General features: G+C 36.2%; 1 protein-coding gene across 3 annotated transcripts in view; it reads left to right on the top strand.

Annotated features, from left to right (window-relative positions):
* ALB (albumin) overlaps positions 1–17,346 on the top strand; it is a 58,324-nt gene extending 40,978 nt beyond the window's left edge. For all 3 annotated transcript variants that reach the window (XM_042934013.1, XM_042934012.1, XM_042934014.1), the window contains 14 exons: positions 522–579; positions 1,693–1,825; positions 3,525–3,736; positions 4,310–4,442; positions 5,269–5,366; positions 7,435–7,564; positions 8,497–8,711; positions 9,896–10,028; positions 11,322–11,419; positions 12,467–12,605; positions 13,193–13,416; positions 14,870–15,002; positions 15,621–15,686; positions 17,190–17,346. In XM_042934013.1, coding sequence (XP_042789947.1) covers positions 522–579; positions 1,693–1,825; positions 3,525–3,736; positions 4,310–4,442; positions 5,269–5,366; positions 7,435–7,564; positions 8,497–8,711; positions 9,896–10,028; positions 11,322–11,419; positions 12,467–12,605; positions 13,193–13,416; positions 14,870–15,002; positions 15,621–15,662 — 1,748 coding nt within the window. In that variant the 3' untranslated portion in view covers positions 15,663–15,686; positions 17,190–17,346. The remainder of the gene's footprint in view (positions 1–521; positions 580–1,692; positions 1,826–3,524; positions 3,737–4,309; positions 4,443–5,268; positions 5,367–7,434; positions 7,565–8,496; positions 8,712–9,895; positions 10,029–11,321; positions 11,420–12,466; positions 12,606–13,192; positions 13,417–14,869; positions 15,003–15,620; positions 15,687–17,189) is intronic.
* Positions 17,347–18,365: the final 1,019 nt, after the last annotated feature.

Raw genomic sequence — 18,365 nt, 5'->3', positions numbered from 1 at the left:
ACTTCAACTTCACAGAATTTAGTTTAATGTTAGAATTCATAGCTCCACATTCCCAAAGGCCTAGGTACTGCACGTTGAGATATAGATAGATAGACAGATAGATAGATAGATAGATAGACAGGTATAGATATGAAAAAACCCCAAAACAGAAACAAAACCCAAAACCTGTGTTGTTAATCTTATAAATAGAATTTATATTTTTCATTTCAGACTGTCCTCTCAGTAGCTTTTAATGGACACTGCAGGAGCATTAGATCGTATCCAAGTTTGAATATAAAGCTATAAATATTTAACAATTTTCATGATTTTTCAAATAGTATCTTTGGTGATAGAATAACTCTTCCATTTTAATTCAGAACAAATAGTTCACCATCATCCTCAGATTTTCTGTAGGGATCAGAGGCCAAGGTTTTGGAGCAAATGACTAATTTGCGTGGAGAGAAACACAAAAAGTAACATTATAACTAAGTTGTTTTCTTCAGAATGTAAACAAATCTTTTTTTTTCTTTTCTCCTTTTCAGATCAGAGTGAGATTGCTCATCGGTTCAATGATTTGGGAGAAGAACATTTCAGAGGCCTGTAAGTTAAGATATTGAAGAGTCAAATTGAAAGTTTCTAATAGAGTTGGTTATTATTCTAAAGATCTTATATTCCCATATTATCAGAGTCCAGGCTCTAGAACAATACTATCCAATAGAATTTTGTGCATTGATGGAAATATTTTATACCAGTGCTGTTCAATATGGTAGCCACTGGCCACACGAGGCTACTGAATATGTTAAATGTGGCAAGTGCAACTGAGGATCAAAAATTTAAGTTGCATTTAATTTTAATTTATTTAAGTCTATACAGTTACATGTGGCTACTGGCCACTTATATGGGACAGTGTACTTCTGGAATGCTTACATAACCTGCATGGTGGGAAAGACTTTATTATATGGTTTCTTTTGCTGCTCACTTACTAAATTCCTTTACCTAGCAAATAGGTCTGTGGCTCTTGAGACCATTTTAAAATTATTTAATCTAATAAAAAGTGAGAAAATAGTTTATTTTTTAAAGGTCAATTTCATGCTACAGTCTGATTAAATGAGAGACATGTGAGTGTGTGTGTTTTATTTATTTATTTATTTTTATTTTTTTATTTTTTTAAATTTTTTTAATGTTTATTTATTTTTGAAGGAGAGAGAGACAGAGTGTGAGTGGGGGAGGGGCAGAGAGAGAGGGAGACACAGAATCTGAAGCAGGCTCCAGGCTCTGAGCTGTCAGCACAGAGCCCGACGTGGGGCTCGAACTCACAAACTGCGAGATCATGACCTGAGCCGAAGTCGGACGCTTAACCAACTGAGCCACCCAGGCACCCCTGTGTGTGTGTTTTAAATAGACAAAGTGCCTATGTAATGTCCCTAGTCCTCATAATTAGACTTATTTAGAATACAGTTTGCTTGCCTGCTCTGTTTGTGCATCTGCTGACATGCGTGCACATCTATTTAAACATGGCATAAATACATGTCTTCTTTGCTTAGACAGCCACATACGGCTTCAGATAATAGCTGATGTGGATAGACTTTCTGGCTAATAGTAAGTTGTATAAAATATAGAACACATACAGATACACGATTTGTTGTTTAGCATAGCAAACTACTTTATATTAAAATTTCACCGTGTTTCATGTTTCTATGTCCTTTGTTTCAGGGTACTGGTTGCCTTTTCTCAGTATCTCCAGCAGTGTCCATTTGAAGATCATGTAAAATTAGTGAATGAAGTAACTGAGTTCGCAAAAGGATGTGTGGCTGACCAGTCAGCAGCCAACTGTGAAAAGTCACTTGTAAGTACATTCTGATTTTGACTGTCATTTCTTCTTTTCGGTAATCCTGATAATTTCAAAGGAAAAAATCCAAGTTTGGTTTCCTCAATTATTCCTTTGTAAGCAAGTCTCAAAAGCAAGGCTAGCTTTTGTTTCTTCTACAATAGAGGCGTTCTAGCTACAGCCAGAGGTTTAAAAACATTTCTTTATTAAGACCACACACAATAGTGATAGTTTATTTGTTTCTTTATTATTTGTATTCAAGCTAATTAACATATAGTGTAGTCTTGGCTTCAGGAGTAGAACCCAGTGATTTCTCTCTTACATAGGACACCCAGTGCTCATCCTGAAAAGTGGCCTCGGTAATGTCCATCACGAATTTAACCCATCCCCCCACTCCCCTCCCCTCCATCAACCTTCACTTTGTTCTCTGTATTTAAGGGTCTCTTACGGTTTGCCTCCCTCTCTGTTTTTATCTTCTTTTACCTTCCCTTCCCCTATGTTCATCTGTTGAGTTTCTCAAATTCCACATATGAGTGAAATCATATGATACCTGTCTTTCTCTGACTGACTTATTTTGCTTTTTCATTGCCAATTTCTATTTCTTCTTTAGTGATAGTGTATTTAAATGGAAATTTGTTATTTGTAAAAGTCTCTTTTTAAAATCTGAAGTGTGCTTTCTATCATAGAGGCTAATAGTGAGAGCATGTTTTTTATCTTTAGAAGGCACTCATCTGATTTCTGTGTCAATTTTGTTACTTGGGTAAAATGATAGTATAAGTATATAGTCCTCATTTTAGGGATAGTCATATTTTTACATACAATAAACAATCAGGGCATTTATTCATTTTGAGGAACTTAGAACTTGTGGTGTTTCTAGGTAGGTCTTCAATACAGGGAGAGGTTTGTTTCTTTCCCCATTCAATCTGTATATACCTTGCTGGGGGCAAGGTCAGTTTTTATTTATCAGTGAAGGCTTCCCTTCTCTTACTTCCTTCTTTCCATGTATCTTCCCCTCCAGGTAGAATCGGTACTTTAACTCAATATTTTTAACATGATCTTAGGACTCTAAATATGACTTCTAGAAATATATTTGCTTTGCAAATTAATTCTGTCTTCAGCAGTTTATTTTCCCTGGAGTTCCAATTACTTTCATGATAAAAATTAAGGGGGACAGAAAGAATACATTTAATGGAATGTGTTTTGAGACAAATGTTTCTAGAATAAAAAAGATCTATATTTTCATATAATAATTAATAAACAGTAAATTGTGTTACTCTTCAGTTTTTGAATGGCATCTACTTAAAAGCTGGACCCTCAGAAAAGAGCAGATCAAATGAGAAACTCTCTGAGTATTTTCTTTCCTCATGTGAATTCACCTACTACTTAGAAGACTATTTTCCCTTGATTTTTTTATTAGCTCTTCCAGCTTGTAGCCCGTAGAAATAGGAGCAATGTTCATTCCTTAAAGCCATTGATTGTCTTGTTGCCTTTCCTTTTTATTCACTGTCAGTAATCATGTGATGGCTAATTCCTGCAAAAATTACATAGATGGTCAAATCCTGGGAAACTATCTACACCTGAGGAAAAAAGTGGATGTTAAATTTACATGGTTTCCTAACCAAGGTTTACCGATACATGAAACTTTTTAGACTGCTCTTTGGGTGCAAAGAAAACAAAGTACCTCCCCATGATTTGAAGTCTGCTCTCTTCCATTTAGCACGAACTCTTTGGAGATAAACTGTGTACAGTTGCCTCTCTTCGCGACAAGTATGGTGAGATGGCTGATTGCTGTGAGAAAAAAGAACCTGAGAGAAACGAATGCTTCCTGCAGCACAAAGATGACAATCCTGGCTTCGGTCAGCTGGTGACCCCAGAGGCTGATGCCATGTGCACTGCCTTCCACGAAAATGAACAGAGGTTCCTGGGAAAGTAAGTAATAAGATTTTTATGCTGCAAAATGAAACATTAGGAAATAGATCAAGGCTTATGATAACAATTGCTACCATAAAAAACATTTTCAGCATTAAGGCTTAGAAGCTTTCATTCTAATGATAATTTTCAAAGAAGTTATATTTGATACTACAAAATTCTCCATGATAAAAAAATGTGATCAAAGATCTTTTGGAGTTCATTAAAACAGGACATGTTCTGTATAAAAAACTGAGATTGAGGTCTGTTAAAATATTATGAAGATATGTATTTATTCTCAGAGCTGATTTTGTTTTAGTCAAAAACATTATATTACCAAAATTTAACCATGTTATACATGTGTGTGGGTATATGTGTGTACATATATATAAAACTTTATACATATATAAATATATATATAATTTATATGTACAAGTTTAGCCTTTTCATGGACTTACAGAATGACAAAGTCAAGGTCATCGTGTGCAAATTGAGATTAACTGGTAAATTAGATGAGATTGTTGATTACAATTGTTCCTGTAATATTGTTTGCTGCAGAAACATGACTGCCTGTTTTTCTTTTTAAACATATAGATACTTATATGAAATTGCCAGAAGACATCCTTACTTTTATGCCCCAGAACTCCTTTACTACGCCGAAGAATACAAAGGAGTTTTTACAGAATGCTGCGAAGCTGCAGATAAAGCTGCCTGCCTGACACCAAAGGTATTCCTCGGAACAGGAGGGCCAACTCATAACCAAACCTCAGACTTTGCACATCATATGGCTAGATTTAGGGAATGCCTGTCTCTGATACAAACTTCTTTACATGGACAGAAAAGCCTCCCTCGCTCGTAACTCCCCCAAAGATCTTTCACCCTCTTTGAAGACCTATGACCTCCTCATTCCTCCTTCTCAGATTTGCCATGGTGGATCTGATAGAGGAAATCACTGTGTATGTGTCTAAATATCCTGCGTCTTTTATGGCGTGGGTCACCACAGTGACATACAGAAACTCATCTGTAAAACTGCACAGCAAGGGGCCACAGTTTTGTTAATCTTTTCACCAGCCTTTTTTCTACTGGGTAGGGAATTCGAAGCAGAGAATTCAACTGCCTCTAGAAGGCTGGGTTTATTCACCCATTCCATAAATATTTATTATGGACTGTATTCTCTAAGGAGCTTATTGATGTTGTGAGAGTTGGTGGAGGAGGGGTTGAGATCAATTGTAAGTGAAATTAAGAAGTCAGAAAAATTGTATTCCCTGGGATATTAGTGTACTCTGTGCCTCCACATTTCCCTTCAGGTCCCTTTTCCCTGGTGAAGCCTCCATGCTGTTTCTTAACCACCTAGAGGCTTACGCTATGACCAGACTGATTGTCCTCCTCCTCCATAGCAAAATAATTATTTGCCAATAGTAAGCACTTGGGAATTTAGGTGTAAATGATCTCTTTAAAATTCCATGTGGCACAGTCTCATCTGAACTTATGAAGGGGTGTTTTGCGTAGAATTTTCCTTTTCTAATTTTTCCCAAATCATTTCTTTTTTGCAGGTTGATGCTTTGAGAGAAAAAGTACTGGCTTCATCTGCCAAAGAGAGACTCAAGTGTGCCAGCCTCCAAAAATTCGGAGAAAGAGCTTTCAAAGCATGGTATTTTATTTTATTTATTCATTTAAAAAAATTTTTTTTTAACATTTTTTAATTTATTTTTGAGACAGGGAGAGACAGAGCAGGAACAGGGGAGGGTCAGAGAGAGGGAGACACAGAATCTGAAACAGGCTCCAGGCTCTGAGCTGTCAGCACAGAGCCCGATGCGGGGCTCGAACTCATGGACTGTGAGATCATGACCTGAGCCGAAGTCGGCCACTTAACCGGCTGAGCCACCCAGGCGCCCCCAAAGCATGGTATTTTAAACTTAGTTTGAATCTTTGTAATGATGTAGATGATAATGGTTCAGATGACAAAAATGTACATTTATGTGGCACCTTATGTGATGCTTTCACATGCATCTTTTCGGTTGTTTAAAAGGCAGAAATCAACAGCAGTGAAAATCAGAACATCAGTGACAATTCCTCATAATTTTTTTTATCATATTTTTTCTAAGTAGTCAAAGAATTTAGAGGGTATCTTTTTTTGTCTTTAAGGTATCTAATCACCCACTTATTTATAAAAACTAAAGATCCCTTTCTAATGATCCAGTATTTTTACAGAGCAGTAGTGTCTTCTACTTAATTTAACCCACCCTCCCCATCAATTATGCGGAAATATTTGTCCTTTTATGTTCTGATAATTAAATTTAGCCATCGAGGCTTTCTTATAGCTTCAGCTCTGTTGTGAATCTCTTGTTTTTGTCGGGGCCTCTGTTTTTACATTACTTCGTTGGTTGAAGGAACATTCTTCAGTTTCTTTTTTTTTTTTTTTTAACATTTTATTTATTTTTGAGACAGGGAGAGACAGAGCATGAACAGGGGAGGGTCAGAGAGAGGGAGACACAGAATCTGAAACAGGCTCCAGGCTCTGAGCTATCAGCACAGAGCCTGGCGCGGGGCTCGAACTCACGGACCGCGAGATCATGACCTGAGCCTAAGTCGGCCGCTTAACCAACTGAGCCACCCAGGCACCCCCATTCTTCAGTTTCTAAGCCAAGAGAAATCCCCTCTCCCCTATACCTCACATGGTAGTCAACAATGAATCAATGGCAACAGGAGAGGAATGAAAATAATAGACATTCTGCAAGCTCTCTAGATACCATCACTTGAGCTATCTTTGCCTGCCGTGTCTACCACCACTCCACGAAAAATAAACTAACTCAGTAAATAAAACAACCCCAACAGGAAATGATAAACAGTTAAACAGGCTGTGATTGGTCTGGGGGAAGAAGAAGCTTTGAACAGATTTCGGAGACTCTGACTTGATTTGGGAAGGCATACGGATATTCGCCTTTTACATGTCATAGAGTTTAGACACTGTGTTGGATCAATTTCTTGGTGAAAGTATGCTTAATCAAAATTCCCTCATTTTGTAGAAGTTATGAATTTCTTTTTTCTCAGACACCTTTAGAAGTCAGGGAGCTTGATTAAAAAAAAGATAACAGGAGTTTGCGTGGCATGTTCCAGTTTGTAAAATGTTTTTGCATGGATCAACTAACTTAATCCTCACATCAGTCCTGCAATTTAGCATGCTGTTGTGACTGGGTAGAGGCTGAGTCTTGCCTAGGGTCCCACTTCTAATAAGTGATAAAGCCAGATTGAGAAACCAGGTCTGGGCTCCAAACTTGATGCTTCTCCACATGTTGCCTATTTTATTTCACTTTGTTTTTTAAAGATTTTATTTTTAAGTGATCTCTACACCCAGCACAGGACTTGAATTTACAACACTGAGATCAAGAGTCACAAACTCTTCTGACTGAGCCAGCCTGGTGTCCCTTATGTTGCCTCTTTTAGAATCTCTTCTTGATTTTTGTTTTTATGAATGGCTGGACTTCTATCCAACACACACACTCTTAAAATGGCTAATTCTGCCCTAAAGAAACATTTTGTCCTAAGATAACCGTGTGGTTCAGAACTAGCATTAAAAAAAAAAAGAACCAACAAATTTTACAAATTATTTCTTTATGCTATTTTGTCCTGAATGTTCTTGGTTCAAGTAGTATTTTCCTAGTGATTTCACATAAAATATTGCATGTTATTAATGTTTGGATGGGAAATTTTCTTCTTAGGTCAGTAGCTCGTCTGAGCCAGAAATTTCCCAAGGCTGACTTTGCAGAGATTTCCAAGTTAGTGACAGATCTTGCCAAAATCCACAAGGAATGCTGCCATGGTGACCTGCTTGAATGTGCAGATGACAGGGTAAAGTATACTCTTTGCTAACATACATGGTTCAGTTGGTAGTATGAATTTGCTCAGTATTATTGGTGAAGCTGACAGTGGGTTGAGATTGTTTTCTATGCACAATCTGCTCAATTCTTTGCCTGCCTTATGGTACTTTTTTGTTGTTGTCGTTTATTTAAACCTGGCCACCTCACTCATGAAATGATCTGATAAACGCATTCCCTAATTTGTAACCCTTTCAGTCATATTCTGAGAACAAAGGCTTACACTGAAGTAGGACAGCTGGTAGAAAGGTAGATTTCAAAGAAAACTTTTTTGGGAGGTGGGTGGAATTGGAGAAGGGCTAGTTGCTAAAGAGATCTTTGGAAATTATGTAATTTTTTGCCCCTCTATATTCTCTTAGTTAACCATCTTTGTTAACTATGCAAATATTTAGCATGAGATCTCTTTTCCCCAAACTTGAAAATATGACCAAATACCAGAATCCTAATCTCTCAGGATACTTTCTGGAAAATTTAAGGCAAATATTTTACATGTGTAAATAGAAACTGTGACTATGGTCTTGACTAGTTTTTCAAAAATATCTCACATTTTATTTAGTTATCTGGTTTCAAAATGCCTGTACTTAATTTGAGGGAAATATTTGGAAAAATAGTACTGAGTTTTAATTTAAAAATTTAAATGCCTTAGTGGTAGAAATATAAAATTAATGGTAACCAATATGGGCCCCTGTTACGGACCGGTCTTTTGTAATCAAGTGGAAATATTTTAGTAATTCTATCCGAGTCTCTAGTCTTGGGAGCGCAGACTGAAAGTGTTCATGGAAGGCATGTTGGTATGTGTATGGTCTTAGAATACAATAAAGATGTTTTGCCAACATAATAAAGGTCTGAGGAGAAAGTGTAGTGATGTCAATTTACATTGAAAAATTTTTATCAACCTGCTTACAGGCGGATCTTGCCAAGTATATATGTGAAAATCAAGATTCAATCTCCACTAAGCTGAAGGAATGCTGTGGTAAGCCTGTGTTGGAAAAATCCCATTGCATCAGCGAGGCGGAAAGAGATGAGTTGCCTGCTGACCTGGCCCCATTAGCTGCTGATTTTGTTGAAGATAAGGAAGTTTGCAAGAACTATCAGGAGGCAAAGGATGTGTTCCTGGGCACGTAAGTGGATAAAGAATAATCCCTCCACAGTTTTTCTATGGTCTCAAGATACAGGAAGAGATACTAGGCTTTCCTTTGGCATTGCTACAATTTCTGTGTTGTCTACAATACTTCTTAATCCTTCCCTCTTCTAGTTTTTAAGTTTTTTTTTTTTTTGGAAAAAGTTAATTAGTTTTAAAAAGTTATTATAAACGAATACATACTTATGGTAAAAACTCAATCAACAGAGAATAGGGAAGAGGAGGGAAGTAGTAAAAGTTTCTATCCTTGCCCCCATTCCATTCCTTTTCTCCTCAGGGATATTTCTGGAAATACCTCTAGGAACATTTGTATATACATAAATTATACACATATTATTCATTCAAAGAGCATTTCTTGAACTTACTACAATACCTATGTGTGAATATACATAATACATCTTTATATCTCTGTATATCTGTATCTATTTATCTATCTACCATTTATCTATCTATATAAAAAATATAAAGAGAAGTTGGAATCTGCTTTATATTTGGTTGTTCATAAAGTCTGCTTTATACTTGGTTGAACAGACCAGAAATAACAGTAGCATGGCAGGGCAGCATGAAATTCTGTGACAAAATAAATGATTACATATAGTCAGTAAGTGGGGTGTTAGACTTTGCATTTCTGTTGTTGGATTATAACAGTGTAATGTGCACTATGTATTTTACGTAAAGATTAAAGATTTTATTCATGCAGTGGGGAAAAAGAAACAATTAAGAATATATCTCTATTTATCTATCAGAACCTTTTTGAGATATAGTCCAGATTATAAAAAAAAATACATAATAAAAACAGGGGTCACTCATCAAACATTTAATATGTGCCAGACAGGGTATGCTTTGCATTGATTATGTCATGCATTTCTTGCAACCCACCTTGTGAGATAGGTGCTGTTATTATCTGCATTCTACAGAGAAGGCAGCTAAGTCTGTAATAGTTTTAATAAGTTGCTTAAGGTGATATAGTAAAATAGGTGACATAGCCAGGATTTGAATGCAGGTAGCTTTAGTTCTGAACCCCAGACTCTTAGTCATTAACCTTCCTTGCATGGGGTCTAGTCGAACTCAGATCTTTGGGATATGAGTTACTCTTGAGGCTAGTTAGGTGATTTGTCTTGCTCATTCGTCCAATTAAATCTATTTTATTTTCATCTGAATTAGGTTTTTGTATGAATACTCAAGAAGGCACCCTGAATACTCTGTCTCATTGCTACTGAGACTTGCCAAGGAATATGAAGCCACTCTAGAGAAGTGCTGTGCCACCGATGATCCTCCTACTTGCTATGCCCATGTGGTAGGTTTCTCAAGGGAAAAAAAATGGAGCTGTCTGGCTGGTGATCCTTCATAATGAGAAAGAAAAATAATGCAAGAATGTAAATTGTTAAATAGTGCAACTTATATCTTTTCTTGACATGGCTTTAATTCTGTGCTCTTAAACATTATAGGAAAAATAGATGGCTAATAAGACTTAGAATAGGCTAGAAGGGAAAGATCTAAAGGGTGCAACCTCTAATTTCAAAAAAATCTTGACCATGCTTTTTTCTTTTTTGTGTTCCTGGGAACAAAATAAGATAAATATTAATGTCAATTAAGGGACTTAGATATATAGTTAACCGGATTCCAAGATTGATCAAATATCAAGAAGTAGAGTCTTAGAATGTTATCCAGCTGTACATTGTTTACTTTATTGTAAATGCTGGTAAACAATGGTTAATAAATAGTTTTATATTCCTTAAAAAAAGAATTGGCATCTTAAGGAAGACTGTGAGATCTATTCACCTAGAATATTTTCAAAATTTTTGGAAAAAGTTTAGGAATTGTCTTACAAGAATTTATGTAAGGAGAGAAAACCTGTTCTGGAGGATCTTTGCCATATTTAGCCATCCCCAACAGATTGTAACATGTTTAAGATAGTTAGCACTCCTGGCACATATAGTGGTTTCCAAACTTCAGAATCAAAGAAAAGTCATTCTTTGCTCTACCAAGAACCTACTCTATGCCAAGTACCATACTGGAGTCCTTGACCAAGGTAAAATCTCTTATCTCAGGGAGCTCAGAATCCAACTAGAGATATGGTTTAATGATAATGATACATAAAGTCGTAGCCATCATTTATTGAGCTTTTATTATCTTCCAGGTACTGTTTTAATTGTATTAACTCAGGTGGTTTATAGAACAATTCTCTGAGGTGAATACCATCTTCATCCCCATTTTGTTTATTTATTTTTCTTTTTTTCTCTAATTTTTCTTTTCTTTTCTTTTCTTTTTTTCATCCCTATTGTAGAGGTAAGGGTTCTGAACCTTGGATATGGAAAGTAAAGTTACATAGTTAGAAAATGGGTCAAGTGGCCTGGCTCAAAAACCAGCAGTAGCACACCAGAGCCTGAGTTTCTTAATCCCTTTTACTATACAGTCTCACCAAATAAAATAAATAGTTTGAACATATTGTAATAGATTTGGCATCAAAGATCTAATTAATGACTTTGGGCAAAGGGTGGAAGGATCTCTTTCTGCCTAGAAGGATGAAAAGCAACCTTCGTATGGTCCTAAGGCAGAATTCTGTCAACACAATTCTGTTCTCTTTCAGTTTGATGAATTTAAACCTCTTGTGGAAGAGCCTCACAATTTAGTCAAAACAAACTGTGAACTTTTTGAAAAACTTGGAGAATATGGCTTCCAAAATGCGTATGTATTTTTGTTTATCGGCTGATTATTTTCTTGATCAATTTGTAATTTATTAAAACTTAATATAGATACAATTTATCATAGAGATTTTAATCACGAAAATACAGTATATATTTCTCATCTCTCTCCATAAAGAAAAACTGGAGGAGGAGACAGAAAATGGTTAATGGGATGGAGAATCCTATGTTTGAGTGTGGTTTAAAAAATTGGTCTCTTGAGATTGGAAAGGAAAATACCACATCTTGGAATATAGGAGCTGAGGATGCCCCTTGAAGGTTAAAGAATAGCTTATGGGCAAACAAAATACAGTGATGCTTTACAAAGGAGGAAATGGTAGGCTTTGAATGATAGTAGCTCGAGAAGTAATATATAAGCCGATGGACAAATGTCCTGATCTACTAGAGCCTTATCTATGGAGCTAAAGACAAGAAGAGACACATCATTCAGTAGATATTTATGTTAGCACTCTTCTAACTATGGGTATTAGGGATAACAACAACAATGAACCAGGTATAGTCTCTTCCTTTTAGTAGATTATAGTCATATATGACTTTCAGTGGTGATTGGAATTCTGAGTAAATGATTACGATGTGCTAGATATCTTGCCAGGTTGATTGCGTGCTTTTTAAAAATTTTAATTTAATACTTGTACCATCCCTATTGAGTCAGGTATAGTTTCTCCCATTTTATAGATGAGAAAATTTATACATATCTTTCAAATTTAGCACAAGGCTGATATATATTAAGCTGTCAGTAGGTTTTATTGAAAGAAAGAAGCAATTAATAAATATACTAGTGTCACCGAATTCTAATAAGGTCAGTCACTTTCTTAAGAGTATACAGCACAGGTGGAATCAAAGATAGGCTTACCTAGTTACTCAGGACAAGGTCCTCCCCCATGCTATTCCACTGACATGGATATGGAGATAATTTTATGAACAGAAAGTCATTTTGTTGGTTTTGGCTAAGTGTTCTTTGTTTGACCTGCTGTGTTTGAGAAAGACAGTTTCTTGCCTGGCTGAAAACACATGGATTATTTTGTTACAGGCTCTTAGTTCGTTACACCAAGAAAGTACCTCAAGTGTCAACTCCAACTCTCGTGGAGGTCTCAAGAAGCCTAGGAAAAGTGGGCAGCAAGTGTTGTACGCATCCTGAATCAGAAAGACTGTCCTGTGCTGAAGACTATGTGAGTCTTTTAAGTACAATAAGTTAAGCGTGATGAATTTTTGCCGTTAGACATTGACAAAGCTAACTTTCAGAAGGAGGGTGGACTACATGTGCTTGCATGCACATGTGTGTATGTGTGTGGTAGTGGCCGCCAGGACTTGGCCACTTATATTACCCAGGCCATCACAGTGAGAATTTGTATAAGATCCCCAAAATGATAACTTGTTTTGAAAAAAATTCCATGAGTTTTCAATGTTTCCCCTGGCATTTAAAAATCTTTCTTAATCTTTTGGGTCTTTTTTTAAAGTATAAGACTGTTTCCTTCCCACTCCAACACATATCTCAGGACTCACATCAAATTATTTTAATCATTATTTTCTCAAGTGAATAATTCTTAAAATGTAGACATATTTAAAGGAGAAAATACTTTAAAAAGTCTCTTATTACTTGTAGTTCTAAAGATAAGCAAATCGCTACCTCAAATCAACCTTGGATTCAGTCTTGCTAGTTAATATATAACATGTTTTTTCGTCCATTGGAAAGTAGAGGTTCATGGAAAACTTTTATTATGCTTTTTCAATTTTTGCTCTTCCACCTGTTCTTTAGCTGTCCGTGGTCCTGAACCGGTTGTGTGTGTTGCATGAGAAGACCCCTGTGAGCGAGAGAGTTACCAAATGCTGCACAGAGTCCTTGGTGAACAGACGACCATGCTTTTCTGCTCTGCAAGTCGATGAAACATATGTTCCCAAAGAATTTAGTGCTGAAACATTCACCTTCCATGCAGATTTATGCACACTTCCTGAGGCTGAGAAACAAATCAAGAAACAATCGTGAGTAGTGTTTCATTACTGTAAGCATTTATCATTTTGAGAGTGAGAATTGTAAATTGAAATGAGTAACTTTTTCTGAAGCAGTGATTATATTCCTTAGAAAAGAGTATTTAATTAAGTGTTGGCCTTAGTAAGCTGATTAAAGTGTCAAGAATAAAATGGATAGCTTTTTGTTTTCCTAGCAAAAAACCTCTATATCACAATCTTGCCTACAAATCATTCAGAATAATCTTGTGGATAAAAGCTGCAGTGGAATAATGTTTTAAGATGAGTACAGTAGAAAAAGATGAACAGTTAACTGATACATTTGTGCAAAGAGCAAGTTAGTTAGTAGAAAGAATTGGTGAATTTATTTCTAGGCATGAATGGCTATTTTAAGTTTGTTCTATGGCAGCCAACAGACAAGGCAAATCCCCAAGATGTAACTTTTGAGAATGGAACTTGGGTGGAAACCATCTAGAAAAATGAGTTCTGAGGCTTGATGTCCTATTGATGTCACAGGAGTTAAAAGTGCTTGACATTTAGCACCATAAAGTTGCTATCATCTCTCGAGGTTCTAATCATAGTCATAGATTTACAAGTAATATTGCAAAACTTATCGTACCCATGTGACTCTCTCTCTAGTACTATTATCTCTGCAGATGTCAGTGAAAGGGAACCATCACCTCCCAGAAGTTTGATTAGTTTTATTACTGATGGCCTTCCCAGTATTAACTGAATGGAGTAAATTTCACAGACCAAATATAAAGATTCTTAGAAACTTTTTAGATGAAGTCCAACAAGACAATTAAACTTTTAAGGATCAGTTTTAGCTCTTAAATCACTATAAAATTCAATTCAATATTGTATAACTTCTAAAATGTGAAGAATGTAAAAATGCAATGACCTATCCTTTCTAGACATTTACGGTAAAGAGATCTATTGATTTATTGAGATTTATTGACACTAGATGTGCTGAGCAATTTACATTGATTATCTCATTTGATCCTTCCACCAACCCTAGGAAGGAAGATTTTATTCTCATTATGCAAATGAGAATATTAAAGCTTATTGTGGTAAGCCTGGGCCTCAAGCTCAGAATTGCCTCACTCCAAGACTTATAAACAATAATACAGCTATCTTTACCATCTCCATTTTTCTTTTTCCTTTTTTTTTAATTGAAGTGTAGTTGACATGCGATGTTACATTAGTTTCAGGTGTACAACATAGTGATTTTACAAGTCTATACATTCTGCTGTCCTCACCACAAGTCTAGCTCCCCTCTGTCACCACACAACACTGTTACAGTACCAATGACTGTATTCCCTAAGCTGTCATCTTCTATTCCTGTGACTTATCCATTCCATAAGTGGAAGCCTACATCTCCCACTCTCCTTCCATCTCCATTTTTCTTTATGTGAGTAAACTTTTTTCTGATTTTTATCTTTCTTGTTTTGTTTTCATTCAAATGCAGTGCACTTGTTGAGCTGTTGAAACACAAGCCCAAGGCAACAGATGAACAACTGAAAACTGTCATGGGGGATTTTGGAAGCTTTGTAGACAAGTGCTGCGCAGCTGAAGACAAGGAGGCCTGCTTTGCTGAGGAGGTGCTGGACTTTCTTCATTTTCATATGGCTGATTTCCTTTGTTGTTATGTTCGATCAGGCGAGGGCTTAGGGCTTCATCTATCTTAGGGATACTCTGTACATTTAGGATCAGAATCTTATTCCACATACAATTACCCAACAAAATTACTTAAATAGCTCTTGTTTTTGTTTTATCTCCTGCCTCACTGGAGCATATTGGGAAATGTTTACAGTATTTGTTCTGTTTCCAAAGTTGTGATATTTATGAATATAGATAGATATTTGTGAGGCTCAAGTCTTTGGTAGAGATAGCATGAAGCCAGAACACAAATTTATTTAAACATGTTCTTGAAAAATGCTGGTTTGTAATTTGGTTGAATCTGAGTTTGATTTTACAGGTTAATGGGGGAAGTTTATATTTACTGTTTCCCTCTATGACTTGACAGTAATGTTTTTATTCCTTTGGGAACAGTGGATGTCAGTAAGCTTCCTTGTAGATATTCTAGTACTAAACTGGAATTAAAGAATGTGATGCATGTAAAATTAGTTTGTAATCACAAATGGCTGTATAAATGTTAATTTTTTATCCTAATAGTGATGCTAATATTTTCCCCAAATCTTTCATTTTTCTTTATTTAGGGTCCAAAACTTGTTGCTACAACTCAAGCTGCCTTAGCCTAAAACAACACAATCACAACGTCTCAGGTAACTATACTTTGCATTATTTTTTTTTAAAAAGTAATTATAATACTTATTTTTAAAATAGCAAAGATTGCTATTTACCAAGAGCCATATAGGCCAGTGCCAATCACTGTTCTAAGACCTATATATATATATTAATTTATTTAATTCTCACAATAGTTGTCTGAATTGAGTGCCATTATTTTTCCTATTTCACAGATGAGAAAATGAAGGCATAGATCACAGCATAGTTTCCATAATTTACCCAAGGACCACCCAGCTAGTGAGAGGTGGAGCCACAATTCAAAATCCAAACCAAAGCTTGAGAATTAACCACTGTCCTGTTCTGACCTATTATGACATAGTAGACAGAATCACTAAACCAAATGATGGCTCAGCAGTGGGGTACTTAGGTATTAGGCTGGACCATATGCAAATGCATTTTTTAAAGATAAAAACCAATTGCATAGTAATGATTTCACATGGTGCAACCTAATAGCCCAGTAACAAATTAATTTCATTGGAGAATATGATAGATCTACTGTACGTGAACTTGCACTTTACAGTGATTAATTTGCTACTAAGGTGCACTTCAAAATTTAAATGTTTAAACATCAACATGTTTCGGTGATTTGGGTTGTAATATTTGGGGGAAATTAAAAAATAGAATCAACCCTCTTTTTTAATTTGTAAATTATTTATTTATTTAATTTCATTTCATTTCATTTTATTTTAGACCGAGAGAGTAAGCAGAGGAGGGGCAGAGGGATAGAGAGAGAGAGAGAGGAGAGAGAGGAGAGAGAGAGAGAGAGAGAGAGAGAGAGAGAGAGCGCCTTAAGTCAGCTCCACACTCATCATGGAGTCTTACAGAGGGCTTGGTCCCACCACCCTGGGATCATGAGTGGGATCAAGAGTTGGATGCTCAACCAACTGAGCCATCCCGGCACCCCTCAACTCCCTTTTTTTTTAAAACAAATTGTCCAACTATTTTCTAACATGAATTTATTTTCATATTTTCCAAACTGACTGTAAGGCCTACCACCTCTACTTGGTTTTCACTTACTCTCTGCCCACTTGATAATACCTACATATTGTGCATTCGGATGAGGAAGTAACTTTGTATCTCTGTAAATTTGACCTTTTCAAAACGTGATTTGTTTTATTGCTAAATGGCAAGAATTTCTTCTGAAAGGTATTACTTTGAGAAGGCACTTGTTTTGTTGGTCATTAACGTAGGTAACAAGCAGGAGTTAAGTAAGTGACCCTGAGGAAGGATGATGAAACCTGGGACCTTGAAGCCTGAGGAGCTTATGACATCAGTGATGAAGTGAGGACTTTACAACACTTATCGGTGTGTCCTCTCCACCAGCCCAACAGAAGAATCAAGAGTCCAGGACAGGCTGAAGGGCTTTCATTGGTAGAAATTGCAGGAAGGCAATCTAAGCAATTTACTATTCACTTGAATAGGTTTGTCAAACACATGCCATTTTACTAACAGTATTTATATCTGTCTTTTCGTTTTTTCAGCCTGCCCCGAGAATAAGAGAAATGAAGATCTAGAGCTTATTCATCTGTTTTTCTTTTCTGTTGGTGCAAAACCAACACCCTGTCTAGAAAACACACATTTCTTTAAACATTTTTCCCTTTTTCTCTGTGCTGTAATTAATAAAAAATGAAAATAATCTAACATAATTGTCCGAGGCTGTTATGTTTCACAGATGAATCGCCATCTTGAAAATTTTTGTAGGTTCTGTACAAGTCCCACTGGCCTCTCTTTTCGCACTTTAGTCTTGTTCTTTGGGGGCTAATTGATGAAAAGAAACATGAATATTCTCTTGAGTCATGGATTATAAACATTCAAAGCAATATTTTAACATTATGATCATTCTGAATGAAAAAATGAAAACTAGTATGGGCAAAGCCATGAGAACATGGCTTTTCAGTACTCCGAGGACTAAGAAATGTGAGGGACAAAGAGGTTAGAGGTAATTATAAGGATGGCTAATTGAACTGAAAAAAAAAACAGGCTAGATAGAGATTTAAGGCAGTTTACGATGACAATACATGAAGTGTAAGAAGTTTAAGCAGTTTGGAGAAGCACTGTTGGGGGAGGGGACGGAAGATCTGGACAAAAGTACAAGAGAGAGTGAGCCAGATATATAGGAGTAAGGGAGTTCAAGAATTGGAAAGTAAAATGTTCTTGTAAAAATTGAGATGTTATACTCAATACCTAACCCCTTATCCCTGTTCTCAGAGGCAACCACGGATACCAGAAATTATCTATGAATTTATATACTTTTTAAAATGAATTTACATACCTAAAGTCATTTATAGCCTTATTAGTTTTATTGTGCTTTAGGAATTTTTATAGATTTGGTTTCATATGTACATGCCATCCACAACTTGCTTATTGTGTCCCTAATAATGTTACTTTATAGTTTCATTATAAGTATGATGCTTACAAAAGATTTTAGTACCAAGTTAAAAACAGATCCTTCCATTTCTGGAATGTTTCATTCCACAGTCCCCCACCTCCCTATCCCTACCCATTCTCACCCACCACTTTAGCCTCATCACTGACTGTATCAAATACTTTTCCACACTGGAAGTAATCATCACAAAGGTGGGAGAGAGCCCAGAAGGGGAGAAGTGGAGATGGTAGGCACTGGCCCATCAAAGGCCCAGGAGGCAGATCTAGAAATT

Source organism: Panthera leo, chromosome B1 (genome assembly GCF_018350215.1).
Source record: "Panthera leo isolate Ple1 chromosome B1, P.leo_Ple1_pat1.1, whole genome shotgun sequence".
NCBI lineage: Eukaryota > Metazoa > Chordata > Mammalia > Carnivora > Felidae > Panthera > Panthera leo.
The sequence above is the reverse complement of the archived record's forward strand: the minus strand, read 5'-3'. Positions and strand labels throughout refer to the sequence as shown.